This window comes from Haliaeetus albicilla, chromosome 7, assembly GCF_947461875.1.
Source record: "Haliaeetus albicilla chromosome 7, bHalAlb1.1, whole genome shotgun sequence".
In the NCBI taxonomy this organism is placed as follows: Eukaryota; Metazoa; Chordata; class Aves; order Accipitriformes; family Accipitridae; genus Haliaeetus; species Haliaeetus albicilla.
Window position 1 is genome coordinate 18207330 of NC_091489.1, and position 26341 is coordinate 18233670.

A 26341-nucleotide genomic window follows, 5' to 3' on the forward strand; every position below is an offset into this window, starting at 1 on the left:
ACATGCATCCTTTCACTTCAGATTTCATTGTTTGTGAGCCTGAATTTGAAAGTTGGAGCTCTGAAGCCCCTGGCAAGGAGAATTAGCTATGTTTATAAATCTTAATGGAAGAAAAGTGACAACCCAGCTTAAGTGAAGTCCAGGGAGATGGCCGTAACTGGACAGAATTCCCACCAAAGTCGTAGATTCTCATTCCCCTTATGTTTGCGGTAAAAGTGTCCACGAACAGGAGAAAAAAAGGAACAGTGAGAATTAAAATACAGCCTACGGATACAGTTCAGGAGACCCTTTTGTTCTTCTTGTTCAGGGCAAGTATGATGCATAGCTTTTTCTCACTAACTTCAGGTGGGTCTACATGTGGTCATGCATATCACTTTTAATGCATCAGGTTTGTGGAGAAGGAATGGCTTCTGCCTGTGTACAAGATTATTAGCATGTCAAAGTGCTGTTAAAGTTTTATACAACGTGGCACCATGGTGGAGATGTGCCAAAGGATCTCAGTGATCCAGTGCCCACTTTCAGTAAAGGAAATTACACTAAAGGAAACATCTCGCTGTGGCCCCATTAGTTGGTCCAAGGCAGAGTTCATTCAGAGCAGGTTCCACTAGGGACAGAATGAAATTTCTTCATTCATAAGATTTTGGCTGGTAGTAGATCTTTGAATCATACTCAATTGTAGAGATGAGTCATTGACTAAAACTTGATTCAAGCACCATTTGGAGCAACTCGTCTCTGAATCCCAGCTTTGCAGCATTCCTGTGCAACATTTCTGTGACAGCTCAAATCAAAATCTAGATGCTGATCCCTGTCCCTTTTCTCTCTGTGTCCCCAGACCTGGCATTCCAGGAAAGCATTCATTATTAATTATTTATGATATTAAATCCATTATGATATGATGATATTAAATTCATCCTCTGTAGTTATCAGATGCAGCCTAGGTCATGCTTTTACCATCTGTTTTCTGTAGGAATGATTTGGGGAATGCATCATGTAGACTCTCTGCACCTCCTTTCACTGACACTGAAAATAAAAGGGATCACAATGAAAAGCACTGCCCAAGCACAGGTTAGTTTTATCCCAGCCATGCTCGGTGCACAGTGGTCCTGAAGAAGAGCAAACTGAAAGGGAGTGACATGTCACACTGCCAGAGCCTGCCTGCCCTCTCCCTGACACCGATCTCATCCAAAATTTGCCAAGGCAGATATGTTCCCAACTCCTATTTAAAATCAGGGTGGCTAGGTGATTAAAAAGGCGATAGGTCCCTAAGTGTCTCTGATGATCTGGTCCTTGACTCCAGTTCCTCACCAGAGCCGTCAGCGGTAGCTCCCCAGCACAGCGCTGCCCGCAGCCGCCCGGGCCAGCTCCAGCCTCCTCCCGCCGAGACAGCGCAGAAGACACAGCAAAGGAGATAAAATCCCACAAGTGGGCAAATGCTGTTTCCATCCCCTCGTCTCTTCTAAGGAACAGAGAATAGCATGGTACCTTGGCCGTACAAAGCGGAGCCCTCATACACGTGTATCATTGTGAAAGAGTCTGTGGTTTCTAATGGAAATTCCCTAATGAGGACAGAAATATTTGCCAAAAGTGACAGAATATTTCATGGCAGCAGGCTTTTATAGGTGTTCTCTCATAAGGGCACAATCCAACACCAAAAGCCTGGGATTTTTTCCCATTTTTGTTGTCATTTATCCCTGTTTAATTTTGAATGCCACCTAAATAAGAAGGGTAGCGTTTTATACCTGGGATGCATGGAGAGCCAGACTGCAGGAATTGGGCCCTTTTCAGTTATACTTACACGGATACAGAAACAGCCACACAAACCACTGTGAGGGAAGGCATTTTTGGCGGGAAAATTCATTCTGCAAAACTAGTGGCATCTTACTCATCGAGAAAAAGAGAACCAACAAAAACTGCATTTTGAGGAACTAAAACTAGGATCTCCTAAGCAATAATAAAGAAGAAAAAAAAGAGAAGGAAAAGAAAAAAAACAACCACACTGTTTGACCATAATTTCCTTACCTCTGTGTAAGAAATTAAGCAACTACTTTCAGGCTGATGAAAGTGTTGGTTTTTTTCAATCAATACAACATAATTCAGCATTTAAAAACTAAGCTGGAAAATAGAGACATCTTTTTTCCTTAGTTTCATTAAAATCACTTTATCTACATAGAATACTGGCCAAACCCCAGCCAAAATTCTCTAACGTAAGCTAAGCAAAAATCACTGGTTGACCAGAGAGAGGATATTGTTCCCATTTGTTATTGGATTCTTCCCCCACTGTTAAAGATAAGTACTTTTTGGGGTATAAAATGGGCCTTTGTCTCTTCACCAGGTAGCCCAGTGTACTGAAAATGGAAAAGGGAAATTTCAAGCTCTGAAGTGATACATAAGCCCAAATACCATTGATTTTCATTTGCTTATGATGAGAGTAGAGGAAAGGGACAAACCTATTAATAACAAGGATAAAGCAGTGATTTCTGCCTTGGTACCAAAGGTATTCAGTTCATACTCCAGCTCAGCGTGTTCAACTAAGCACTTGTCTATGCTCTTTGCTGAAAAGTGATGAACTGAATCAAGCGCTTTGACACACTGAACACCTCAGTGTTCACACAGATGGTGTCACACTGGTGGAAAGGGATGTTATCTGGCTTATCATTAGGATATAAAGCAAGAAGTCTACCTCCATACACACATCCCTCCAGTCACCAGCCCACTGTTCTTTTAGATTAAAAATGAAGTTTATGAACCTTGGCAGCTACCTATTACCCTCAGCACTTCTTGTATGTTGAATATACAAGAAGTTCTTGTCTATTTTGACAGCCCTCCAGACATGTATTTGACGACAGAGGCACACCTTGGCACAGGCCTTGCTGATAGATAGAATGCACTGTCCATCTAACCACCTTCCACCCTCCATCTCCTCATCTTTGTAGCTCAAAACCTGAATGCAGTCACCGAAGCTTTGTCTGAAAATCTGAGTATGCTGTTCTGGGAGAAGTGGAAAAAAGCATGTGACATTTCCTGTAGGCTTGTGTCCTTTGTGCCCTGATCCACCTCTGCAAAGACCTTGATCTCCACCATGATTATATGCCGTTTCCATCAGGCACACCAGCGCTAGCCCAGAGCTATGGGCATAGTGACTGAGTGGATGTGATGCACATGCTGATTAGCTACCCAAGACAGTTTAATGACATTTTCTCAGGGAAAAAAATGCCCACCACCCACTAGTTTCCAAAATGCTTGCAGGAAATTCACTGGCTTGGGGAAGAGTTGCTCACTTGCCTGTTGTGACTGAAATTTATGTGGAGACTAAAAGTTACTGGGGGTGACAGAGGAGTAAAAAACACCTGGGAAAAAAGTGCAGTCACATAAGCCTTGCCTGTGAGACTAGAAGCCCAAGTTTAAAAGCATACAAAGGACTAAATCCAGTTAAAACTTGTAAAAGTTCTGCATGGCTAAAGAAAAAGAATTTGGCATAGGAAAGTAAAAATTAGAGGACAAAGAATATTGCATACAAGAAGCTAGACACCAGTTCCTTAAGAGGGGATAGGTGTGGGCTGGGGGTTTCTGAGGAGCTGCCACTGAGGCCCCTCAACCTCTTGCAGAATTAGACCCTTTTTGCTAAGGGGTCTTGCAAACTTTCTTGCTAAGGAGGCTAAGAGCCTCCTTAGGAGCTTGAAGATACACAGCAGTTGCAATGACTGCAGTGCCATGCGGCCCTTCCCAAGCTCACTTTGAAGGAAGTAGCTTCTCAAAGAGCATGTAGACATCATGAGACACCGTATCCCACTATCTGCCTGATGTTTAAAGCACAGCCTCTGCTGTGACCATGCTTGGAGTCCCCAAGTCAGATCCCTTCCCAGAGGTCAGGCAAAGGGAGGGGAGTTAATGCTCAGAAACATTTTTATTACAGAATCTAGATGAAATGGCTAGTTCAGTTACCATATTGAATGGTTATTTCATTGTGACATTGTCATATTTCCTCCCAACAATAAGCTGCATGCTTAAAATAAGTGAGTATTTGATCTGGCCAGAAGGCGACTGTCACATTTTGATGTGGCAAGTAGAACTGCAAAGACCTTGAGGGACATAAGTAATGCCCAGAAAATAACATATTGTCCTCACAGACGATGCATTCAAAATGCCTTCATTCGTCAAAGATTTGACACTAAGGCTAAAACTAAGGTCTTCTCTTTGCTACATGGCACATAGGAGACAAAGAATCAACAGCTGCCAAACTCATTATAGGGTTCTCCTGTATGCACCACTTTTCACCAAAAGATATCAAAGCACCTTATGCAGTGCAGTGACCTTTTATTTTCAGCACGTTATTCATGAGAAACTGAGGCAGAAAGAAGGCAAGCTACCTTTCAGATGTTGCGCAGAAAATCAAAGGGTAAAACAAAGCTTCTCCTGGAGTTCACCAACAAAACCCCAACCCCGAAGATGCAACGACAGTTTTTGGTTAGTTTGAAAATTCCCTAATAGGGGGATTACTGAGCGCTGTAGGTTTGATGAGTAAGCCTGTTCAATTGTTAAAGTAATGACTTTTTCCATGCTTGTGACATTCATTAGGATTTTTCCTTTAAGGTCAGTACAGAAATATTATCTGCATTGTTTATTCATGTCAGTCTCACAGTTATGACAGGTTTACGTTGCAGCACACTCTGGTCCAAAGAAAACTGCGGGAATGCTTGGTTCTGGAAACAAACAGAAGAGTTGCAGGGAGGAGGGACAACCACTGGGACATAATGCAGGCCTCTCAAGCTCCTCTTCTAGCATATCTGGCTCTCCTAAAATAGCACAGACAGGAGTCAATTACAGTGATATGTTGTATTTCAGTGCCTGAGTTTAGCAAATGTTTTTGCTGAGTATATAGCATTGGAGGTGACTAACATAGAGCTATAATAATTCCAGGGGGTTATGTTTGAAAGATACACTCTGGGGATCTGTGGATAATGCAGTTAAGAATAGGCACTTTGCCTTGTTACCCACCAAATGGAAGTAGGACCCCCTTGCAAATGTACCAGCATCTTAGGTTTGGCATAATTTACAGGATAATGAATGTTCATTTTTACTCTCTGAATACTAAGTTCAATTAAGTTACACAAGGACAGGATTGGTTCATGATGTTGCACAAGTAATACCAAGACTCTCTGTAGCAGTATGGTCTTTGGTTTATACAAATGTTACAGCAGTTGCTGGACTGTACATCTTTTGGCTTAGCATTTTTATAGCTTATGGTGCCTAAAGGTAAGAGGGTTCAATTTCTCTTTGAAAAGACCGTTCTTGAGGTGCTTCTGGGGTACCTATCTTATCTCAACAAGTAACCATGTAACTGATGAATGTATCTAGTAAAACTCAGAGCATTTCTTCTCAGCTTGTCCTTAGATTGAAGACAGGCATTTCTTTTCAGACCCAAGGAAGGGTTTTGCACCTGTATCAGTTGGCCTGGTTAAAGATATATCCTCCCCTCGCAAACTTTCTTGCTAATACTAAATAAGGCAGTTCATGACTGTAAGACCACACACAGTGACTGTTTTCAGAGAGAAAAATCCCAAAGGAACATACTCATCTGATAAATGGGAGAAAAGGTAAAGCTCAAACAAAGCACGAACAAACCTTTAAAACGAAGTGGAAAGGGAGAACAAAATCTTCTGTTCAAGCCTCAGCTACCACTGAATGGGGAAACGGACACGGTGGCATGCAGGTACCTTCCCTACATACTCCTTACTGTCATCTCTGTGCAGTGACTGCAGATCTGAAAGCAAAGGCAGGGTTCAGAGCAGGCACACACGAATGGAATAAGCAAATGCAGCCATAGCAGCACCTGGTCTGCATGGCAGCAGCAGTAATCAATGGCCAACTCTGCAGGAACGCAGGCCTGAACAGAACAGCCTGGCCTTCAAGACGAGCCGCCTCCAGCAGTGAGCTGATAGAGCTGAACTCAATCTCAAAAGCGTTTTTTCTTCCCCTCACCCCACTCCCGCTTGCTCTGGAGGGTGGAAATTCCTCTCTTATTCCCAGCCTGGAAGTCACCGTGCTTTTGCAAATGTGGATGTGAGGACCCGGCTGCCCTGTTCCAGGCGGGGCAGCCCTCCGTGCCCCCCAGTTGTGCCGGTGGGTGCTGGTGCCCGAGGCCGGCTCGCCCTGCCCCACGGCAGCTGCGGAGCAGCCACCTCCGCTCTCCCCGTCCCCTCCGCAGCAGCAGCAGCGACAGTCCCGTTTGCCCAGAGACCTCGGGGTGCCCTGCGGCAGGAGGCAGAGCCTGTGCCGTGAGAAGCATTTTCTTTCTGAAATCCTCATAAGGTAGTCGCGCTCTAAAACGGGATAGCAATACAGAAGTGGAGTGTTTATGTAAAACACTAACACAGCAGCTGTTGCTAGTAGCAACAATATGGCAATCACCCACTAATATGGAGATGTTTGTTTCGAATTTATCATCTTGATTTTGATGGGTGGCCAAAACTTCACAGAAGAACATTTTATTTTGCTGTGTGTGGATGTGCATGCACAAGGACAGGGCATGACAGCAAATAACTCTCCCAAAGTACGGGGTCAAATGTGCTCGGGGGAGATTAACTGTAGCCAGCAGAGCTGCGCTTGGAAAGACTTGCTTCGCCTGACACTGCTTTTCCCTGGAGGTTGGAGTCCAGGTGTGTGGTCATAAACGTTCCCCTTCATGATTAATTTAGTGGTGATGAGGATCTGGTTGCTGGCCGTTCTACTTATTACTTAGGGAGAAGGTGCAACACAGGAATGACAAACTCACAAGGGCGTCACTATGATGAAGAGTTTGGGGATATTCCCGTCATACCACTGGGGCTTGGAAGAGGCCAACTGCAGGCGAATGAGGGGGAAATTCCAGCTACTTCTGGTTGTTCCTCCTGGGTGCCTACGGTGACAGCTGTGTTCACGGACATGGGCGCTTGCTATGCCTGGGGCAGCTCCCACTCTGCCGGGGGAGTTGTAAGGTCTTGCCACTCCTGAGCTTGGCTTTCTTTTCTAGTTTTTGTAGCAATGCGACACATACACAATGAAACCCCAAAATTACACTCGGGCCAAGTTTTCTTGGTCTTATTCCAGACTGGCTGCTAGGCCATTGGAAGTCTGCAGATCATCTTTTGTGTGAAAGTGAGATGTCTTATGCCTGAAAATCACAGGCAAGTTAGAATTCAATGTGAAATACAGGTTATCCTGGGTTTCCACTGATTCTTATTTTGACATCAGAGATCATTTTGATGCTGAAATTCAAAGTAAAACACAAGATGCAGAAGCAGGAGAAATACAAGCCTACATCAACCAAAATCAAAAAGAAAACATTTGTATTAAACCTGAAAAGAAAAATCAAGATTCACACCTCTCTGGATTCAGCAAGAAATTTAATCTACAAAATAAGTGAGAAACCTGCTGGAGTAACAAAAAAAAGTGAGTAGCATCTCACTTTTCAATACTTTTTGAGTACCTTCAACCAGAAATCTTGAAAAGAATAGAATTCAAACTTAATTACACACATTCTCTATTATCTCATTGTTTATTGTAAGCAAGCAAACGTTTAGATCTGCATCCGCTCAGTCAGAAATGATAGGCAACTTCAATTCCCCAAGCCCTTTGTGCTGGCCACCTCAGGGAGCCCAAGGAATGAGTGATTCCCAAGTGCTGCCGAGATACAACAGCAAGCTGAATTCAGACACAGCTGAACACCAGCACAGACCCTTTGGAAAAATGGCCTATACGCGCCCACCCTCCACAGCTAAAAAACTACCCATTGGAACCAGTCACCTGAGGATGAGTAAAAAAAGTTTAGAGCTGCCAACTTAGTTTTGAGGGGAGCACCCATGAAAAAATAAACAAACCATCCTGCAAAGCAAATGCAACCAAAAGGGTGTCATGGGAAGGGCACAGAATACACATTGGGCTGTATTTATAGCATTATTTTTGACATGTAACTTTTTCCTGTGCAATAGTAACACAGTGTGTAAAAGGGTGGTGCAATCTAACCGACATTGCAATCTAATCTTGATATCTAATTAAGGATAGAAATCAGCTGATCAGAGCTGGGAAAAAATGACAGTGGGTTTCACTTTCCAAAGGCAGGGTTAGCATGAGCCCAGGTCCCACCTGACTAAAACTGCAAGAGTTCAACACCGGCTGGGTTGAAGGATCTCATTCTGAACTGGTACAGGTAGGAGGTAGGGACTAGTCTGATCAAAGCTCAGGCCGCCTTTTCTGTGATCAAACCCTGAACCATGCCTATGAAATCCACAACACACCCTGGAGAGTGGTAGGAAATTAGAGCTGCCTTCAGAAGGTGTGTAGAAATGTGACCTGTTCCCAGCAACCCACATGCCACCCTGTTCTTTGAGTCTGTGGACAGATTGTGCAGAGCTTTCTTTTCCAAAAAAACCCCAACCAAATCCCAACCCAGCAACTGCCTGACTTGGCATAGCTGCTTTTCTTATTTTGGTAAATGTTCCTATTGTCCCCTGGGGAGACCGCAGTTGTGCCAGTGAAGACAAAACCAGAATACAACCCCTTTTCCACACGGAGAGGCACTGATGAAGGCTCTTTCTGCTCTATATGGGCTTGAAAGAGTCACTGCTCCAGGCGCGTCCTGCTGTACCCTTCTCACAGCTACGCTCCTGCTGAGTCCTTGCTGGTACGACAACAGGGTGAAGGCGGGTTTCAGGATTCGTTCAGACACTCCCTCATTTCTAAGAGCCATCACGTCAAACGTTTGTGAAAGTAGTAGAAATAAACAAAAGTGAGCTGTGGCTGGGATTTTCCCATTTGTGGTTTGATAAGGAGAGAAGAAAACAGACCCTTTCCAGCCACAGCAGATTTGTTCTTTTGTTCTTTTGTTTACTATCAGCTCCTGATTCCTTTCTCCTCCCAGCTGATGCTGCCCCTTCATTGCTATGGTCTGGAGTCCTTCACTGAGCCATAGTATAAGAGGAGAGAGGAGAAAACACCTAGCCCGACTGTAGCTCACGCAAAGGGGAAAATCACCATTTGGTCTGTGTTGACAGCAAGTGCTATATAAGCCCTCTCTCCAAAAACTGACTAGGCGAAATGCTTGGGAATGGACCACAAAAGCAGCCGTGGCCTGGGAAAGGAAAGGGGCTCCTTGAGCCCGGGGGGAAGCAGAGGCTTCAGTCTGATGTCCTGGCTTCTACAAGGAAAATGCTTCACATCTCAAGGAGTAAATCCCGTCCCAAGAGGCCTGGATCTAACCAGCATCAGCTGCTCTGCGGGACCTGCCTGCTCCTGCTTTCCCTCCAATGAATGCAAAGCACTTCTGCAGAACTGAGGGAAGCAACCTGATGTACAGGAGCAGAAGAGCTCTGTTGTGGTTTAACCCCAGCTGGCAATTAAACACCAAACAGCCGCTCACTCACTCCCTTCTCCATGGTGGGATGGGGGAGAGAATTGGAAAAAAAAACCAAAAAGTAAAACTCATGGATTGGGATAAAGACAGTTTAATAGGACAGAAAAGGAAGGGAAAATAACAACAACAACATCAACAACAACAATAATAGAATATACAAAACAAATGATGCGCAAGACAATCGCTCACCACCCGCTAACTGATGCCCAGCCAATCCCCGAGCCATGACGTCCCCTATCCAACTCCCCCCAGTTTGTATACTGGGCATGACATCACATGGTATGGAATACCCCTTTGGCTTGTTTGGGTTAGTTGTCCTTGCTGTGTCCCCTCCCAGCTTCTTGTGCACCCCCAGCCTCTGCTGGCAGGGCAGTAGGAGAAGCTGAAAAGTCCCTGACTTAGTATAAACACTGTTTAGCAACAATATCTGTGTGTTATCAACATTGTTCTCATCCTAAATCCAAACCAGAGCACTATACCAGCTACTAGGAAGAAAATTAACTTTATTCCAGCAGAAACCAGGACAAGCTCATACACAGGCTAGTCCTAAAAACCCTTTTACGTCCACCCCCTCTCCCACACCCTGATCTTTGTGTAAATGTCCCAATGTCTGTGAAGGAGAGTGCATTCACTTAGTCAGGGATGGCTTGGGAGAAACACATCAGCTGCAAACAGCTCCAATTGTGTCAAAGCCATCTGCCATGTATTCTGCTTGCCCTAGGGCAACCACTGTGGTACAACAAAGACATCGCTCTAATGCATCGTGGTATAAGATCTGTACCAAATTGAGGGGCACACCATAGCAAAGGCTCTGAGTTTGCAAAGCAGAGCCGTGTGGTAGAGAGGGACTTGATCTCTTCAGGGAGAGAAGAAGTTGTTCATGTGAGAGACCTTCATTTGTGAACATCCCATATGACAGGCCTTTTCTGTTAATATTCAGTGTGGAGATCGGCTTTGGGAGCTGCATCTGTGTTACCCTTTACACACTGGTGGAGGAAGCTGTGAAGCTGCTCTGGCAGGTGGGTGTGAGGGCAGCTCACGCTGTGCTGGTCCTCCTGTCTTCACCCACCTGGTGCAGCAGCTCTTCCGACCTCAGGATCCTGCAGGCAGCTCTGCGGCGCTTGACAGGAGCCAGCACATGCTCGCTTACTGCTTTTCGCAAATACAGCCAAGCTTCATTCCGTGTGGCCATACAATTACTCTGCCAAGCCATAGCTTTTTAGGATGCCTGCTATTCAGGTGGGGCATGTTTGTTTGTAATGAAATAAGCTGCTTTAAAGTAATTTTGGCACAAATTAAGTGTTTGTGATACACACCATAAAAGAGCTGTAAAAAGAAAGAACGATATCAGGAGGTTAAAAAAAATCAAATTGTTTTCCACATGGGCAGGCAGGCCTATACACATACCTTCCATGTACAATGGCCATTATATCCCACAACCATTAATAGATGGGAACTAACTACAGATACAGCAGTGTGTGCCAACGGACAGTCTGGTGATCTGGATCAATACACCACCCACCACTGTATCTTTTCCTCCTGGGAAATTCAAAGCATTATGCCCTGTGTACAGCTGTGCCCTCTTTGTAATCTGAGCTTCTGGCCTGGCTAATCACCACCCATTAAATTCCCATTTTTTCAGGAGTCGCACATTTTCCAGATCAAACCCTGTGTCTTAATCATGCAACAGACTGAGCTCAGAAATACATCTACGTACAGTGCTGGAAGTGAGGTCAAGGTCAAGTGAATTGTATAGGTCCCCTAAGCCTCCAAGATACCTAACAGACAGATACATTTAGATACACATTTAACAGTGTGATGGGTTGACCCTGGCTGGACGCCAGGTGCCCACCAAAGCCGTTCTATCACTCCCCCATCCTCAGCTGGACAGGGGAGAGAAAAATATAACAAAAAGCTTGCGGGTCGAGATAAGGACAGGAGAGATCATTCACTAATTACCATCACGGGCGAAACAGACTCAGCTTAGGGAAAATTAGCTCAATTTATTACAAATCAGCCAGAGTAAGGTAAATGAGAAATAAAACGAAATCTTAGAACACCTTCCCTCCACCCCTCCCTTCTTCCCGGGCACAACTTCACTCCTGGATTTCTCCACCAAGCCCCCCCAGCGGCACAAGGGGGACAGGGATGGGGTTTACGGTCATCACATGTTATTTTCTGCCGCTTCACCTCCTCAGGGCGAGGGCTCATCACACTCTTCCCCTGCTCCAGCGTGGGGTCCCACCCACGGGAGACAGTCCTCCACGAACTTTCTCCAACGTGGGCCATTCCCACGGGCTGGAGTTCTTCACAAACTGCTCCAGCATGGGTCCTTTCCACGGTGTGCAGTCCTTCAGGAGCACACTGCTCCAGCGTGGGTCCCCCACGGGGTCACAAGTCCTGCCAGAAAACCTGCTCCGTGGGCTCCTCTCTCCACAGATCCGCAGGTCCTGCCAGGAACCTGCTCCAGCGCAGGGTTCCCACGGGGTCACAGCCTCCTTCGGGAACCCACCTGCTCCGGCGTGGGGTCCTCCACGGGCTGCAGGTGGATATCTGCTCCACCGTGGACCTCCCTGGACTGCAGGGGGACAGCCTGCCTCACCAGGGTCTTCACCACGGGCTGCAGGGGAATCTTCGCTCCGGCGCCTGGAGCATCTCCTCCCCCTCCTTCTGCACTGACCTTGGTGTCCGCAGGCTTGTTTCTCTTACATGTTCTCACTCCTCTCTCCGGTGGCTGTTTTCCGCATCCCAACTTTTTTTCCTTCTTAAAAATGTTATCACAGAGGCGTTACCACTATCACTGATTGGCTCGGCCTTGGCCGGCGGCGGGTCCGTCTTAGAGCCGGCTGGTATGGGCTCGCTCTCTCTCGAACACAGGGGAAGCTTCCAGCAGCTTCTTACAGGAGCCACCCCTGTAACCCCCCCTGCTACCAAAACCTTGCCACATAAAACCAATACAAACAGACGTACTGAAAAATAGATTCCCCTTATCCCAGGAATCCTGCTGGGATTATTAGCAGGGGTGCTGCAGCTGCCAGGGAGCCTTGGAAGAAATTCTTAGGGGAACAAGATGCAGGATGACAATATTTCTGCAAGAACGTGCCTTGGCCCATGGAATTTAGTAGGGAAATGACAGATGTTACGGGACTGCTTATTAACAAAAAATCAATTACAGCAGTGAGTAAAAAATCAATGGTGAATGAACAGGGCTGCATTTGAAATTCCTGGAAGTCTCAGCCCTAACCAGGTCTACGGACTAGTTACAGGAGCATGGAAATGATGGGCCTCCAGAGGACTTGAAAGGTCATCTACAGCATCCCACCCTGCCCCCGCAAAAGCAGGGCAGCTCTACTTTTGCCCTTCCGGACACACGTCTGTCTAACCAAAAGTGAATTTTGCACCTTGGCTTTCTGCCAGACTCAAGCTGAGACCGCCTGTCTGTTTCGCATGACAGCCCAGGATCCAGGTCTGATGTGGTTAATGAGCATGGCTTTCAGGGTGAATTCAGCAGCGGATGTAGCCATAAAGTACATCTGCAAAGAGCTGTGCTACGACACAGCCTTGTCCCCTGCACATGTGAAATGGAGCATCCACCGGGGAAGCAGCAGAGAGACCACAGTTTTACAAGCGTGCTTTCCACCTAAATCCACCGCTGAAATATTCCCAACCCTTTGACTCTCAGCCTTAGCTCCTCTTTTTCACTAGATCAAAAGGCTGGTACCCAGAACACCAGGTTGTAATTTGCCTCTGTCAATGAATTAGTAGAACTAATATCATGCATTTAACATCACATGTTGATGACTTTTCATAATGGCCTGGTAGAGTGAGTACTCTTGTCCTTATGTTCCTGATGTGCTCAGGTTGGGGGGGAGTCAGCAACAGACCCTGAAGAGGTATAGGGAGAGCAGAGGTAGGTTTTTCCTGGACTTTTTTATCTCTTCGGTTGAATTAAACTTCATTACTTAGACACATAATTCTTACTAGGACATGTTTTAAGGAAGACTTTTTATTACATATTGTCATGCTTTACTAAATTATTACATAATACCATTTCTTCTGTAGGAGTCCAATGCTTAGATTCTCAAGAACTAGTTGGCACTGGCAAAGTGTATGTCTACATCTGCTTGCAGACAGTAAACTGTTGCCATTAGTTTTTCAAAAAATATACAAAAACATTTCCCTGAATCTTGGCTATTCCACTCCCCCATCTTTTTAACTATTCTTAGTGTAACTTGATCTGGCGGTGTGTCTTTAAACTGCAAAATCTAAGGTCTCTGAGCAGTGAAAGGACAGACTGTACTCACTGCCCTTTAATGGTAAGGAGAAGCTGCCCACACTGCAGCCCCCTTTGCACATCCCACCTCACACTGGTGATGCTAGATGGAACCTTTACCTGGCAAGTGTCTCATCTTTTCCATCCATAACAGCTACAAGGGCTTTTTTTCTTTAAGGAAAAAAAAAAGTACCTCCTCTAAAAGGAAAGAGGAAGCCAGAAATTTCATAGTGTTTCTGTCCTGCCCCATGATGCTTCTTCCTGTCTGTGAATTTCCACCTGCCCCTTCTGCGTATATAAGGCAGCACACGTGGGGTAGAACTGTTTAGTTGCCTGTCTCCGTCCAAAGGATTAGTAGCAGTGGGGAGTGATGCTGTTTCTCCTTTCCTCTGCAGTTCGCGGGAGGTGAAGGAGCTCTGGCTGGACTCACTCCTTGGGTAAGTACTGCCTGGGATAAAATCTGTGGTGTCGCGGTTGAAGTCGGTGGGGTGCTCCAGATGCAGCTGTGCAGAGATGTACAAAAATATAGAAGGGGGAGAGGTGTGCCCACTGCTAAGTGTAGCTCATGGGCAGAGCTGACTGACTGACTTAGCCTTGTGTTTGCAGATTAACAACCATATGTAGCTGTCACCACTTGCTCATTTTTTGCATGGATTAAAAATGGAAAGCTGCTTTTTTTCTGTTTTCACCAACAGGCAGATAGGGCAGCAGGGCTGAGTGCCTTCCAGAGAAGGGCTTTATGATTGACATGTGTGGGATATCTTGCTGGTTCAGGATCATACTTAAATGCTAGACTGGCTTGCAGGTGGAAAGAGAAGAAGGGTGCAGTTTTACAAAGCTCTTTCTTTGTCCGTTCCCTGTTCAATAAACAGGCAAACAAAAGGACAGAAGGAAACCAGAGTGTCCAGAGCTCCCCCGATCAAACTCCTAATGAAAGTGTTAAGCAGCTGTAATACTGTGAGTGTCTATTGTTTCAGCTCTGTCAACAGAGTGATTTTGAAAAACTCTGATTTCTAAACATAGCATTCAATTACATTGTATCTTTGTTTTCTTGTCTAGTCAAAGACACTAAATGCTGGGAACATGGAGAGTCTGATTGAATGCCAGTTGGAGGTAAGCAGCCGCTCCATTTCCCCTGATCTTTCTTGGGTACTGATGTCAGATATTGTAGCAAAGTGGTGGTGGCCCCTGTAGGAGCTGCCGGCTACCTACCATTACCCACGAGCGGGCAGAGCCCTTCAAAGGCAACTCCGTGCAGCACTGTGCAGAAGGAGCTGGACATCGCTGTGAGCAGTCGGCATGCTCCCCGGGCTCCCAGGGAGTTTTGCTCAGGAATCTGGCAGGCTCCGAAGCCATCAGGGTTCCCCAGAGGAGTGTGGGAGGAAATCTACAGTGCCAGGGGAGGACACAGAAGAGCAGGCTGTGTCCGGCTGTGGCTTCTCTGGATCAGAAGCCCAGCCTGAAAGAGCACGGGGCTGTGACCTGCCGGGCAGGTCTGGGGTGGCTGGCTTGCAGGGTTTACCACAAACCCCTCTATTGGGCAGCGAGGCAGTGTCACTCCTGGACCGAGGCCCCTCTTCAGCAGATGCTGGGCTTGCTCTGGTTATTCCCTGGAGTGTCCCACAGATTTCTGAGGAGCTGCAGCGACACACTGGTGGCCGTCGCTGCTGGTGGCAGCTCTGTAACCCTAACATGCTTCTTGCAGGCTGATGCCAAGAAATGCCCCGCACTGGTGCCAGCAGATACTGAAGATGGACTTTGCCGTTCAGCTGGTGAGTTTTAAAACAAACTGAGGAACTGCTTTTTTACATAATGATAGCAAGCTGGCGCTTCTGCAAAACCACCTGGTTTTCACCTCCCAGAGAGCAATCCACAGCTCTCAGCCCCACCCAGGAGAGGGCTTAAGCCCTGGAGTGCCACTTACTTGCAAACGACTGCTTTCCCTTATGCTCAGTGGCAGAGGTGACAGTACTGAGTGCCAGAGGTCTTGTATCCCTGTCCCTAGTCCTCGGAGCCGTGTTTCATTGCGTTCCCTGGTAGCGATGGGAAGTAAAAGTGCTCCTTTCTCACTACAGCATCACCACTGAGGTGTGGCACTGCAAGCAAGTACCGAGTACCGCTACCAGCAGTTGCATGCCAGAGCAAATAAACCCTCTTGGAGCAGCAACAGCACTTGTTTTCTCTCACCATGCAAAACCTCAGCACCTGTAAACAACCAGGAGGAGCCCATTAGCAGGGCAGGGTCAGATTTGGAGCAGACCATCATATGAGACCATTTTTCAGGAGTATAAGAAGGAAACATTTTATAGGAGACTATGTTAGGTCACTTTCTCATAGCTTTTAACCCCTCCCTACCAAGGACTTGTGCTAAGCCACAAATACAGGTCCTGAGAACTTCTCATCTGCATAAGACAACTTCATTTTGGAGTAGAAGGCAAGTCCTTTTTAGGAAATTTGCAAAAGGCAACTCCTTTAGAAAGCTTTCTAGCAAAAGGATCCTTCTCTCACTGTTTCTGAAAGGGAAAAAAAGCCACACCTCATCTCAATACAACCATCATCTCCAAATTCCTAGCATGCCCTCCTCTTTAAGTTGCAGAATGCAAGAGCCATGCTAAGAGATTCCTGACCCTGAAGCCAGTGAGGCCCTACTGTGATGCTCCCATCCTCTGGAGCAAGTTTCACCTTCCACTGGCTGGCTGGCAGGGGACAAGCACTAGCTCTAGCATGGACCACTATCATTAGAGCTGGCTCTGAAGCTGGCAGAGCTGGAGCCATGTGTTTTTAGCCTCTGTGGAAGAGGCTGAAAAGCAGGAGCCCCCAGTTCCACTCCTGCCCTAAGGTTGGGGCACAGTCAGACCACATAGTGAAAATTGTTGTCATTGCTAGCTGCCCGGGTGACATATCTGCCTTAGATAGTTATCACAGAAACCACCGTGATATCAAAAAATCTCTATAAATGTTGTTATTTCTGTGCCTTGCATGTTCCCACTCTCTAAGAAGAAACGGTGACTAGAATGTAAAAAAAAACAACGCCAAAACAGGAAAGGTGGTGTCCTTAGAGGGATGGTCACAGTTTTACAGTTTAGGCGGTTGTTTCCTTAGTAACCACTTAGTTGTCTTTCAGTTTCTCCCTGTTGAGTTTGAGTTGTTTCAACATATATCTCTGCACTGCACACAGATGAAAGGCCACATAGCATGCTCAGTTTTTTTAAAAATTTGGTTTTTTGCTTTTTTTTTGCTTGCAGCAGATGGAACAATGAAAAGAAAGAAGGTGATATTGCAGTCATTTACTCTGAGACGAAGCTCTACCAATGGGAATTCCCCAGGGCAGCTTGACTCAGGTGCCAAAATTGCTCTGTTTGGCCAGCCTCTGGCAATTATCTGTGGGGAAGATGACACACTGCCGCAACCGGTCCAGGTGAGCAAGCCTGGCAATACAGTTATCATACTTCTGGCTTCCAGTGTGAGGCAGGATCCCCAGTACTTGTTCTGCAGAACCCAGGAGATGCGTGATTTTGGTGTTTCCCCTCCACACATTCTGATAAGCTCAGGGCCCATCCCCGATGTAGAAAGGGTCAGGTGTGCGGGTTTTGTCCAGCCCACCCAACTTTCACTGAAAGTAACTTTGAGTGGAGACAACCCAGGACCAGGAATAGGAATCTGTGATTCTACAGAAGTCATTTAAATGAATCTTTCAGCAACATAAACTTCCAAGGATTTCTGTATTTCCCTGAAAACAGTGTTCAGCTATGGACTACCACCGACAAATACCTAAACACTACATTCTGGATAAAAACAGTCTTGTGACAGTTCTCCCACTGAGTTGGCTTTTCCAGTAGACAGGCTTTTGTCTCTTCTAAGCAGTATTTGCCTGGCTTGGGAAGGAAGGGGTCTGAACTAAGACTTAAGCCATCCCTTGTTTCCTTCTGGAAGGAAGCAGGGATGACCCCACTGAAGTTAGTGGAATTCACCAGTCCAAAAAGAGGGTGGGTTGCAGGAAAATCAGGTTATTGCCCATGTAATTTACTTGGAGCAAGAACTAGATACTCACCTAATTAGAGCACAGTGTATGTCCAGACAATTTTTCTTCTGTTTCTAAAGAAATGTTCACCTGCTAAAGGATCTTCCTTCACCCAAGTAACTGTTCTCCCGTTCCTCTCCATTTTTTCCCCCTGCAGAATCTCCTAGCTATATTGCATATGAAAGGACCTGCCACTGAAGGGATATTCAGAAAAGCTGCCAATGAAAAAGCACGAAAGGAGTTGAAGGAGGACCTAAACAAAGGCGGGAATGTTGATTTGAAAAGCAAATCTGTGCACCTGCTGGCAGTGGTCTTGAAGGTGAGCTCCTCTGACCTGCAGTGGTGGAAGGACATTGCTGGTCTGCACAGGCCCACTTCGGTGCCCAGAGCTGACCTAGGTGGGACTCCAGCCTAAGGCCAGAGCAAAGCCAGACTAAATGTTTCAGGCTTAGGAAAGTTTGGCATTTTCCTTTTCCACCTGATTTGCAGTCCCACTTGTGCTGCTGATTTCCTGCATGCCCACAGGAAACTCACTTTGTCTTCCTCCTCAGCATCCTCCCCAGGGAGGAATACTGAGATTTATGGGTGAATGAAAAGCAGCTAAGAGCTGGGCCTCATTACTACACCAATGCAAGTGTACTTTGTGTGTACTTGTGCATTGCATTGCTCTGCCAGTGCTGATGGTCAGGTAGCTCAAGCCAACCTGCCTCCTAGTGAGTCCATGTCACAGTGATGCCCCTTCTGTGCTCAGGAGTAGTGTCCAAACCCTAATCTAAATCTCTTGGCCTTGCAGGACTTCCTCCGAAATATTCCCTCCAAACTCCTGTCATCTGACCTCTATGAGAAGTGGATGCAAGCTCTGGAGAAGCCAAGCAAGGAGGAAAAAATTGAAGAATTGAAAGAGTAAGTTTTGCAACCAGAAAATTTTGCAAACAAGCTCACCCCAATGTGATGGAGTGACTGGTAGAGGCCAATGATGTCTCTCAAAATTGAGTCTCATTTAAAAGCCTGTCATTTATATCAGCTTGCTATTGCTCTGTGGGTTTGGTTTAGAGGGCTCTAGCAGCAGCACTTCCTGAAGTTATTTGAAATTGTTCTATGAAACGACTAGCGTAGGAAGAGCAGAGAGGCTGCAGTGTCTCAGCTCATGTACTCACGGTGCTGCGGCACAGGCACTGACAGGGAGCCTCCACATCTGCTGGTGGTGAAGTCGGGCACGTGGAGACCACCACTGTGTTTTGCTCTTTAGAAAGAGCAGATGCAGAGGCTGACTGGGAGTGCTTTGAAAGCTGCACAGCACGACCACAGCCTTTCACGTGCCTTCGGGAAGCCTCTGGTGACATCTCCCGATGTCATCCCCTCTACTCAAGGACATGGACGGCTGTAATGCTTGCCTTTCAGTCAAGACCTTGTAATTCAAGATCTTGTAATTAACCACATGCTCAGCTGCCATTGGGGATTTCTGAATGATACTTCAGCTAAGCAGTGAAAACAGTACACACATGCCTCTTTCTGGAGGAAGCGTCATCTGTCTGACTTTAATTGAGACTTGCTCAAATAAAGAAGTAGTGGCTGCTGCACCATGAATTAACATCACATTTTGTCTGTGTTCATGCAGGGTGGCCGACAAACTGCCTAGACCAAACCTCGTCTTGCTCAAGCACTTGCTCTCTCTGCTCCACCACATCAGCCAAAATGCCGAGACCAACAGGATGGACTCCAGCAATCTGGCCATCTGCGTTGGCCCAAATATGCTGAGCCCAGAGACAGGCAACATGCTCCCGCTGGAAGTGCAGAAGGAGATGAATGACAAGGTGTGTTGAACTCACCAAGCAGCCGCCCCCGTCGGGGCAGCTCAGAGCCATCCATAGGGATGCCACTGCCATTGCAAAAGCTGAACAAAACAGCAGCCCTGGACGTCGAGGGTGGCCATCATCTCGGGTGCCTGCAATGTGATGGGCAAGGCTGCCCCTCGTCTCGCCTCCTCTGAGCAAAAGTAGCAGTTGCCCTGCAGTCCCCTACGTTGTAGCACAGCTCCTGAACACTTTGCACACAGAGGGCAAGGGGGGCACCCACTGGGCATTGCCACCCGCGGGCCCTCTGCACAGTGAGGCTGATGGTGTTTTGTTTGTATTGGGACAGATCAATTCATCTGCAGCATCAGCCTGCATCCTCCAGAGAGGACTCCGACTTTAAGCTAGGATTTTGGCAGAAGCCTCTTTGCTCTGTGCTGCCCTCCATACAAAGACAGCAGGCAGGGGCAGAAAAGACTGTTCAATACGTTTTCAGCCCTTTTGATTGAAAGAAACTGTTTTCTTTGTGCAGGTGACAGTGTTGGTGGAGTTCCTCATAAACAACTGCTCAGAAATATTTGGGGAGGACATTGCCTTCCCTGTCTGTGCCTCAGCTGAGGAGTCACCAGAGCACACAGACAGCTCCACAGGTATGAGGATGGACTGGGGATGTCACAGTCTGGGGCTGCTGGGCTAAGTTCTTTAATTTGGTATGAGAATACATCTGTGGAAACACAGAGAGTTGTAGAGGGCTCAAGACACTTTTGCAGTGCTCTTCTACAGGAACTCTTTCCATAGAGTTTCCTTTCATCCTCAGATGGTCAGTGAAAACTAACAAGTGCTTTCTCCCCACAGAACACCTATGTGCTGCTCATCAGAATGACTCTGCCTATGACAGCCCAGATGCTGAAGCTGAAGGCAGCCCCTGTACCTCTCAGATGGAGCAGCCCAAAGGGAGGAGTACTAGTGTGAGCAGAAGATACCCAACATGCATCTCCGCCCCTTCACTGACTAATTTCAGAAATGACATCAGCACAATGGACAGGAGGTACTCAGAGCCAGACCTGTCCTTCCAGAACCGCCTTGAAGGCAGGATAAGGAAACAGAAGCTAAACAAAAGTGAGGACAATTTTCCAGTTCAGCAGAAACAGCTAGGGTTGGAGGCACTGGAGAAACGGCTTGCAATCTTACCTTCACAATTATCAACAGACTCTCTACCCAAAACATCTTCCAGTTGCTCCCTGGAGAGTTCTGACGGCTCAGTCTTCACCAGCTCCCCAGTAGTTTCACCCTCTAGTCCCAAAAAAACCTTTTTGAATAGGCCCCAGTCCTTTTCCACCAAGGCCACTGAAGACTGCAGTACGCCTAGCAGAGAGATCAAAAAGCATTCCATGTCGTTCTCTTTTGCAAACCGCAGGAAAACACTAATAAAAACCCAGAGTTGGGGGCCTGGAAAAAACATGGGTTTTCAGAGAGACAGTTTCACAAAGAAAGAAGATCAGCTCTCCTGCAGAGTTGTCAGTCAGAACAGCCCTGATGATGACAAACCATTGGCTGTGGCATATGAGCAAAGGCCCCGTTTCAGGTCAGCTGATGAAGTGTTCAGAGAGGTAGACCAGAGGAATCCTGGAAGACCACCCTCTTATGAAGAGGCTACTAAAAACTGCCTGGCCACTAAAGGTCCCTCCCACAATCTCACCGTTCAGACTATGAGATTAAAGGTGTCAACCCAGGATGCTTTGCTGCCTCATCCGTGCAGCAGCTGTGCACAGGACACAGCATATACTCGAAGGGATCTATGCAGTGGCAGAGTTTCTGCAGCGAAGGATTCTGACGTGGAAACTGAAACCCTCAGCATCACTGTGGGAATAAACTCCCGTGTGAGTTTGCCTGTGACCCCAGGAGTCTACAGATTAAGAGCCATGTCTGAATCCTGTGAAAAGAACAAACTTGAGTATGTGGCTCGGAGGTGCAGCCAGCCAGTTTTTGAGGTAGACCAGATCCAGTTTGCTAAGGAATCCTATGTTTAAAAAGCCTATTCCTCCTCTTTGCGCTGTACAAAGTAAAGATTGTTAACACCGACATCTTCCTCATCCTTTGTAAGATTTTACTTTCAGGAGGCCAAGAATAAGCTATCTCTGCATGAACTTTTTTTCCTTGAGCCTCTCCTGAAGTGTCTGTCAGCTTGACATGTCACATTCTTTCACCACAAGAGGTGGTGGCGGCGAAGACCTTTGTATTATTATGTAAAAATGTAAGTGAATATGCTGTACATAACCTGTTGTTTGGGAAAACTAGTCAGTAGTTGATAAACAGTGTTGCATTTGTATCCCCAAAAGGACAATTAAAAGGTTGGCAGGTCCAAAACCTGTCCCACCTTCCTTTTCTTTTCTGTATGGTCACACTCCGTGCCATTTGTCACATGTGTGTGCCAGGCTGATGCAATGCTTTGCTGATTTTCTGCATTAAGAAGTGGGCTGGCAGTTACCCTAACTGGGGAAGAGCTGTTCTGTCATCAAGGCCACTTCAGCACTCTTCCATAAACCCCCTGTACCTCCTGCCATTCCCTCTTCCTTCTTGCTGGTGATGAGAATGATCTGACCGCTAACCAGCATTAGTGTTGTATACCAAGCCTGGGTTCAGAGCCACCCAAGCCCTGCAAGGTCCTTATGGGAATGTATCAAGTAAACCTCATGTGGCCTGAGGTGCTTTTAGTGTAAACAAACTGGACAGGCTAAACAGAAGGAAAGAGTATCTTCAGATTTACTTTTATGAGGTGAACAAAACCCAAACAACAAAAAATCCTGTAAGGAAACATTCTGGATTCCAGCTTTGAATAGTTAAAGCTGCAGCTCATTAAAAACACCCCACCCCACCCCCACCCCCCACCCCCAAAAAAAAAAAAAAAAAAGAAAATACCAGGCGGTGTCCTTATAACCTTGTAAAAATGACTGGAAGTGCAATGTGTTTTTACATGTAGGAACTTGTTTTGGTTAGCACTCACTTCCCCTTTTATGGCCCAGCATAGCCTTAAACCAGAAGCAGGGAGACTTTTGTTTTTCTCCTGTGTAACTGCACTACAATAAAACATTTTTCTGCATGAATGCTAAACTGTCTACTGTCTGTCTTTAAAACATCCAGGCCCTACATGTACTGTACCTACTTTTATACTATTCTACAGGTACTGCAGGTCTGCTTGAATGACATGGCATATCTAAGTAGCAGGAAGGAAAGTAACTGACCAGAAGTATCACTACTATTGTTCTTGTAAGAGGCTGCAGACTAGATTTTGGGAACAAATCCCTCTCTGTCAGGAAAATGAGTTACACAGCAGTTATCAGTGAGGTGGAAAGGAAGCTGCAAAGAGGTGATGCTGCTCCAAAAGCGGAGCAGATTAGAAAACAGCATACCAGCATCTCAGGTATGATGTTTTCCAGGTGTAGGTGTTCACAGGACACAGAGAAAGGGGAAGGAGAGTAGCTGGCCTGACAGGAGAAATTAAGTGAGAAGGACCATACTGGTAGGCTGCAACTAGAGAAAATGCCACCTCGCTCAGCCTCCTAAGCAGTGGCACTCTTCTTCCAAGCAAGCTGCAAAAGGCATTTGCCATTTTCTGGAATCTGCAAGCCCTGAGTCACAGAATCACAGAATAGGTGAGGCTTGAGATCCTCCTGTCCAACCCCCCTGTTCAAGCAGGATCAGGTACAGCAGGTTGCCCAGGAGCATGTCCAGATGGCTTTTGAGTATTTCCACAGATGGAGACTCTGCAACATCTCTGGGCAACCTGTTCCCATGTTTGACCACCCTCACAGTGAAAAAGTGTCTCCTTGCATTCAGATGGAATTCCACCTGTTTTAATTTGTGCCCATTGCCTCTTGTCCCATCTCGAGTGGGAATGACAGCTTTCTTTCTTTGTAAAAAACACAAGCGTCTTGCCCTCATGGCAGAATGAGTGTGAAGAGAGAATCTACATGCAGCGGAAAGGCTCAGAAGCCACAGAACAGAAAACACGAACTTGAAAGTGTACTCAAAACAACATGGCTACTTCTTTAGTAAGTGACTCATTCTTTTTGACTGTGACAAGACTAAGGATCCCAAGAAGAGGAACTGCTTGTCTCCTGTCCTGTAACCACACCAGAAATCCCAGGGAGAATAAGCACGGTCACTTCACCAGAGATGAGGAGAGTCTCTCTTTAAGTCCAAGGTGTCCTAATGCAGACATAACAATCACACTCAGAAAACTTACCTAAAGATGAGCCTAAATCTTCCAGCTTCTGGATAAGAAAGCTTATTTGGAACTTCTTGTAAGACATTTCAATAGACAGAGAAAAAGGAAGAGAGAGGAGCTCTACACATTGTTAGCAAACAATGGGCAAGGTGAAGGAGTTGTATAAGTGTGGCCCATTCCCCCTCACCTTGCTCTTGCATTTCTTCAAGTCCAGAAAACACTGATTAAACAAAATCTGAATGTAAATGGACCCCAAAAGAAATTTACTCCCTCATTGATAGATAACTTTTGTCTTCGTCCATCTCTTAAGACTTGCCTGTTTAGTCAGAATTATTTTCATGTCAAGTGTCTCCACAGAAGTGATTTCTCTTCTATATAAGCACTTAGGAGACCTCAAAAGACAAGAATGACACATAAAACAGAGAGCTTTCCTTTAGCACTTACTCATCTGCCTTCAGCTCAGAGAACAGTTTTATCATGCTACCAGCCCACCCTACCACATTCAAAGATCCAGCCCAACTATCCGGGCCTCCAAGAGTAAGGCCCTTTAACTGCTATATCCGACAAATGAATTACCTGAGTGTCTTTGCCAAAGCTGCCTTTGACTCCTTAGCCAGAAAGATCAAATACCCATTTACAGCTGGGTCAGCTGGAGATGGATTTTGCCACAAGAGTTGAATGACGACAGTAAATCTCCCATTCTCTACAGGTTACTCCATCATCAGTATTGCATCACTTGCTTCACACATCCGATTTTCTAATTGCATGAAGACACTCTAAACATACAAGGCATATAGGACTGGAAGAGGGGAAAAAGCAATATTAAAGCAGAAAATCCAAGCCATTACCTTGTAAGGCAATGCTGGAATCAAGGCTGTTGGTGCAGCCTGAATTCAGTTCCTTGTGTTTGCATCCTGCTGTTGTTTTCAATCACACGATGCACTCTGTTCTTCCCCACAGGATGCACATGCTCTGGGGAGGAACCAAGGTTGTGCAGCAGAGGAGAAAATTTTAATTCTGGCATTCCCCAGCACAGCTTGCCTAGCAGGGCACCCCAGTTTTGGACTTATGTCTATGTCTGATTTTCTAGGATTCGAAAGAGCCAACAGAAGAACAAAGGAGTTCCTCATGGAGCAACATCCTCCTCGTCTTCCTTCCCCATGTTGTGCACTGGGGAGTTGCAAACTCTTGTTCTCTGCCACTTGAATTAGGACAGCACCTTACAGCAAAAGCACATTGTCATCAACTCTATGGCCAAATATTAGTGAAGGCTAAGAGAAACACCATGGTTTCTCCAGGTTTCACAAACATTCAGACTGGCACTCAGGTGCAGACTGCAAACATAGACACATTTAGTTATCTGTATGCAAACATTTATGTGAGCCTGTGTCTCATCTTCTGCACAGTCTGCATTTTAGTATCTCTCTGGACTCCTGGGACTGAGTTGAGCACAGGTGGAACACAGTTGCCTTAAAGTAGGTGTCTAAAGTCATTTGAGTATCTTAGGGCACCTCAAGGAATTTTTTAAGGTATCTGTCGTGGTTTAAGCCCAGCTGGCAACAAAGCACCATGAGGCTGCTTGCTCACGCTTTCTCCGCAGTGGGATGGGGAGGAGAAAATATAAAGAAAAGCTCATGGATCAAGACAAGGAGAATGAGGGATCACTCACCAGTTATGGTCACAGGCAAAAACCAGACTCAACTTGGGGAAAAAACAAACAAAAAAATAATTTACTACCAATTAAATCAAAACAAGGATAATGAGAAGTAGAACCAAATCTTAAAACACCTTCCCCTCACCCCTCCTTCCCTCCCTGGCTCAACTCCACTCCTGATTTTCTCTACCTCCTCCCCCTCCAGCAGCACAGGGGGGACAGGGAATGGGGGTTGCAGTCAGTTCATCACACATTTGTCTCTGCTGCTCCTTCCTCCTCAGGGGGAGGACTCCTCACTCTTCCCCTGATTCACCATGGGGTCCCTCCCACGGGATACAGTCCTCCATGAACTTCTCCATTGTGAGTCTCCTTCCCATGGGCTGCAGCTCTTCACAAACTGTTCCAGCATGGGTCCTTTCTGTGGGCTGCAGTCCTTCAGTAGACTGCTCCAGCGCGGGCTTTCTCGTGGAGTCATGGCCATCTTCGGGGGCCTCCGCTCCCCTGCTCCCCTCCACGGGCTGGGGGGGGACAGCCTGCCGTCTCACCACGGGCTGCAGGGGCATCCCCTCCTCTGGTGCACCTCCTCCGCTCCTTCTTCACTGACCTTGGTGTCTGCATAGGGGTTTCTCTCACATCCCACTCCTCTCTCTGCTGCAGGTTTCCCGTCTTAACTATGTTATCGCAGAGGTGCTACCAGCATCGCTGATGGGCTCAGCCTGGGCCAGAGGCAGGTCCAACTTGGAGGCAGGGAAGCTTCTAGCAGTTTCTCACAGGAGTCACCCCTGCAGACCCTCCCCTGCTACCAAAACCCCACCACACAAACCCAAAACAGCATCAAAAGCAGATGCAGATCCAGATATTTAGGCAGCTGAATCCTTCCCTAAAATCTTCTCTGACTATGATGGGAGCTTAGACTCACACATAGATGCTACATTTAGATACCTTGAATGTAGGTCTCTATATCTAGGGCTGACACTTTTACTG

At 46.4% G+C, this 26341-nt stretch overlaps 1 protein-coding gene across 3 annotated transcripts in view; it reads left to right on the top strand.

Annotated features, from left to right (window-relative positions):
• TAGAP (T cell activation RhoGTPase activating protein) overlaps positions 1-22586 on the top strand; it is a 45796-nt gene extending 23210 nt beyond the window's left edge. Inside the window, exons 2-11 of one of the 3 annotated variants that reach the window (XM_069787132.1) lie at positions 14057-14098; positions 14534-14618; positions 14721-14774; positions 15367-15433; positions 16907-17079; positions 17840-18001; positions 18476-18585; positions 19301-19496; positions 20008-20125; positions 20331-22586. In XM_069787132.1, the coding sequence (XP_069643233.1) occupies positions 14592-14618; positions 14721-14774; positions 15367-15433; positions 16907-17079; positions 17840-18001; positions 18476-18585; positions 19301-19496; positions 20008-20125; positions 20331-21505 (2082 nt within the window). In that variant the 5' untranslated portion in view covers positions 14057-14098; positions 14534-14591 and the 3' untranslated portion in view covers positions 21506-22586. Of the gene's footprint in view, positions 1-13846; positions 14099-14533; positions 14619-14720; positions 14775-15366; positions 15434-16906; positions 17080-17839; positions 18002-18475; positions 18586-19300; positions 19506-20007; positions 20126-20330 lie in introns of those variants that run through there. The other 2 variants (XM_069787133.1, XM_069787134.1) reach the window with 2 other exon arrangements.
• The last annotated feature ends 3755 nt before the right edge of the window (positions 22587-26341 follow it).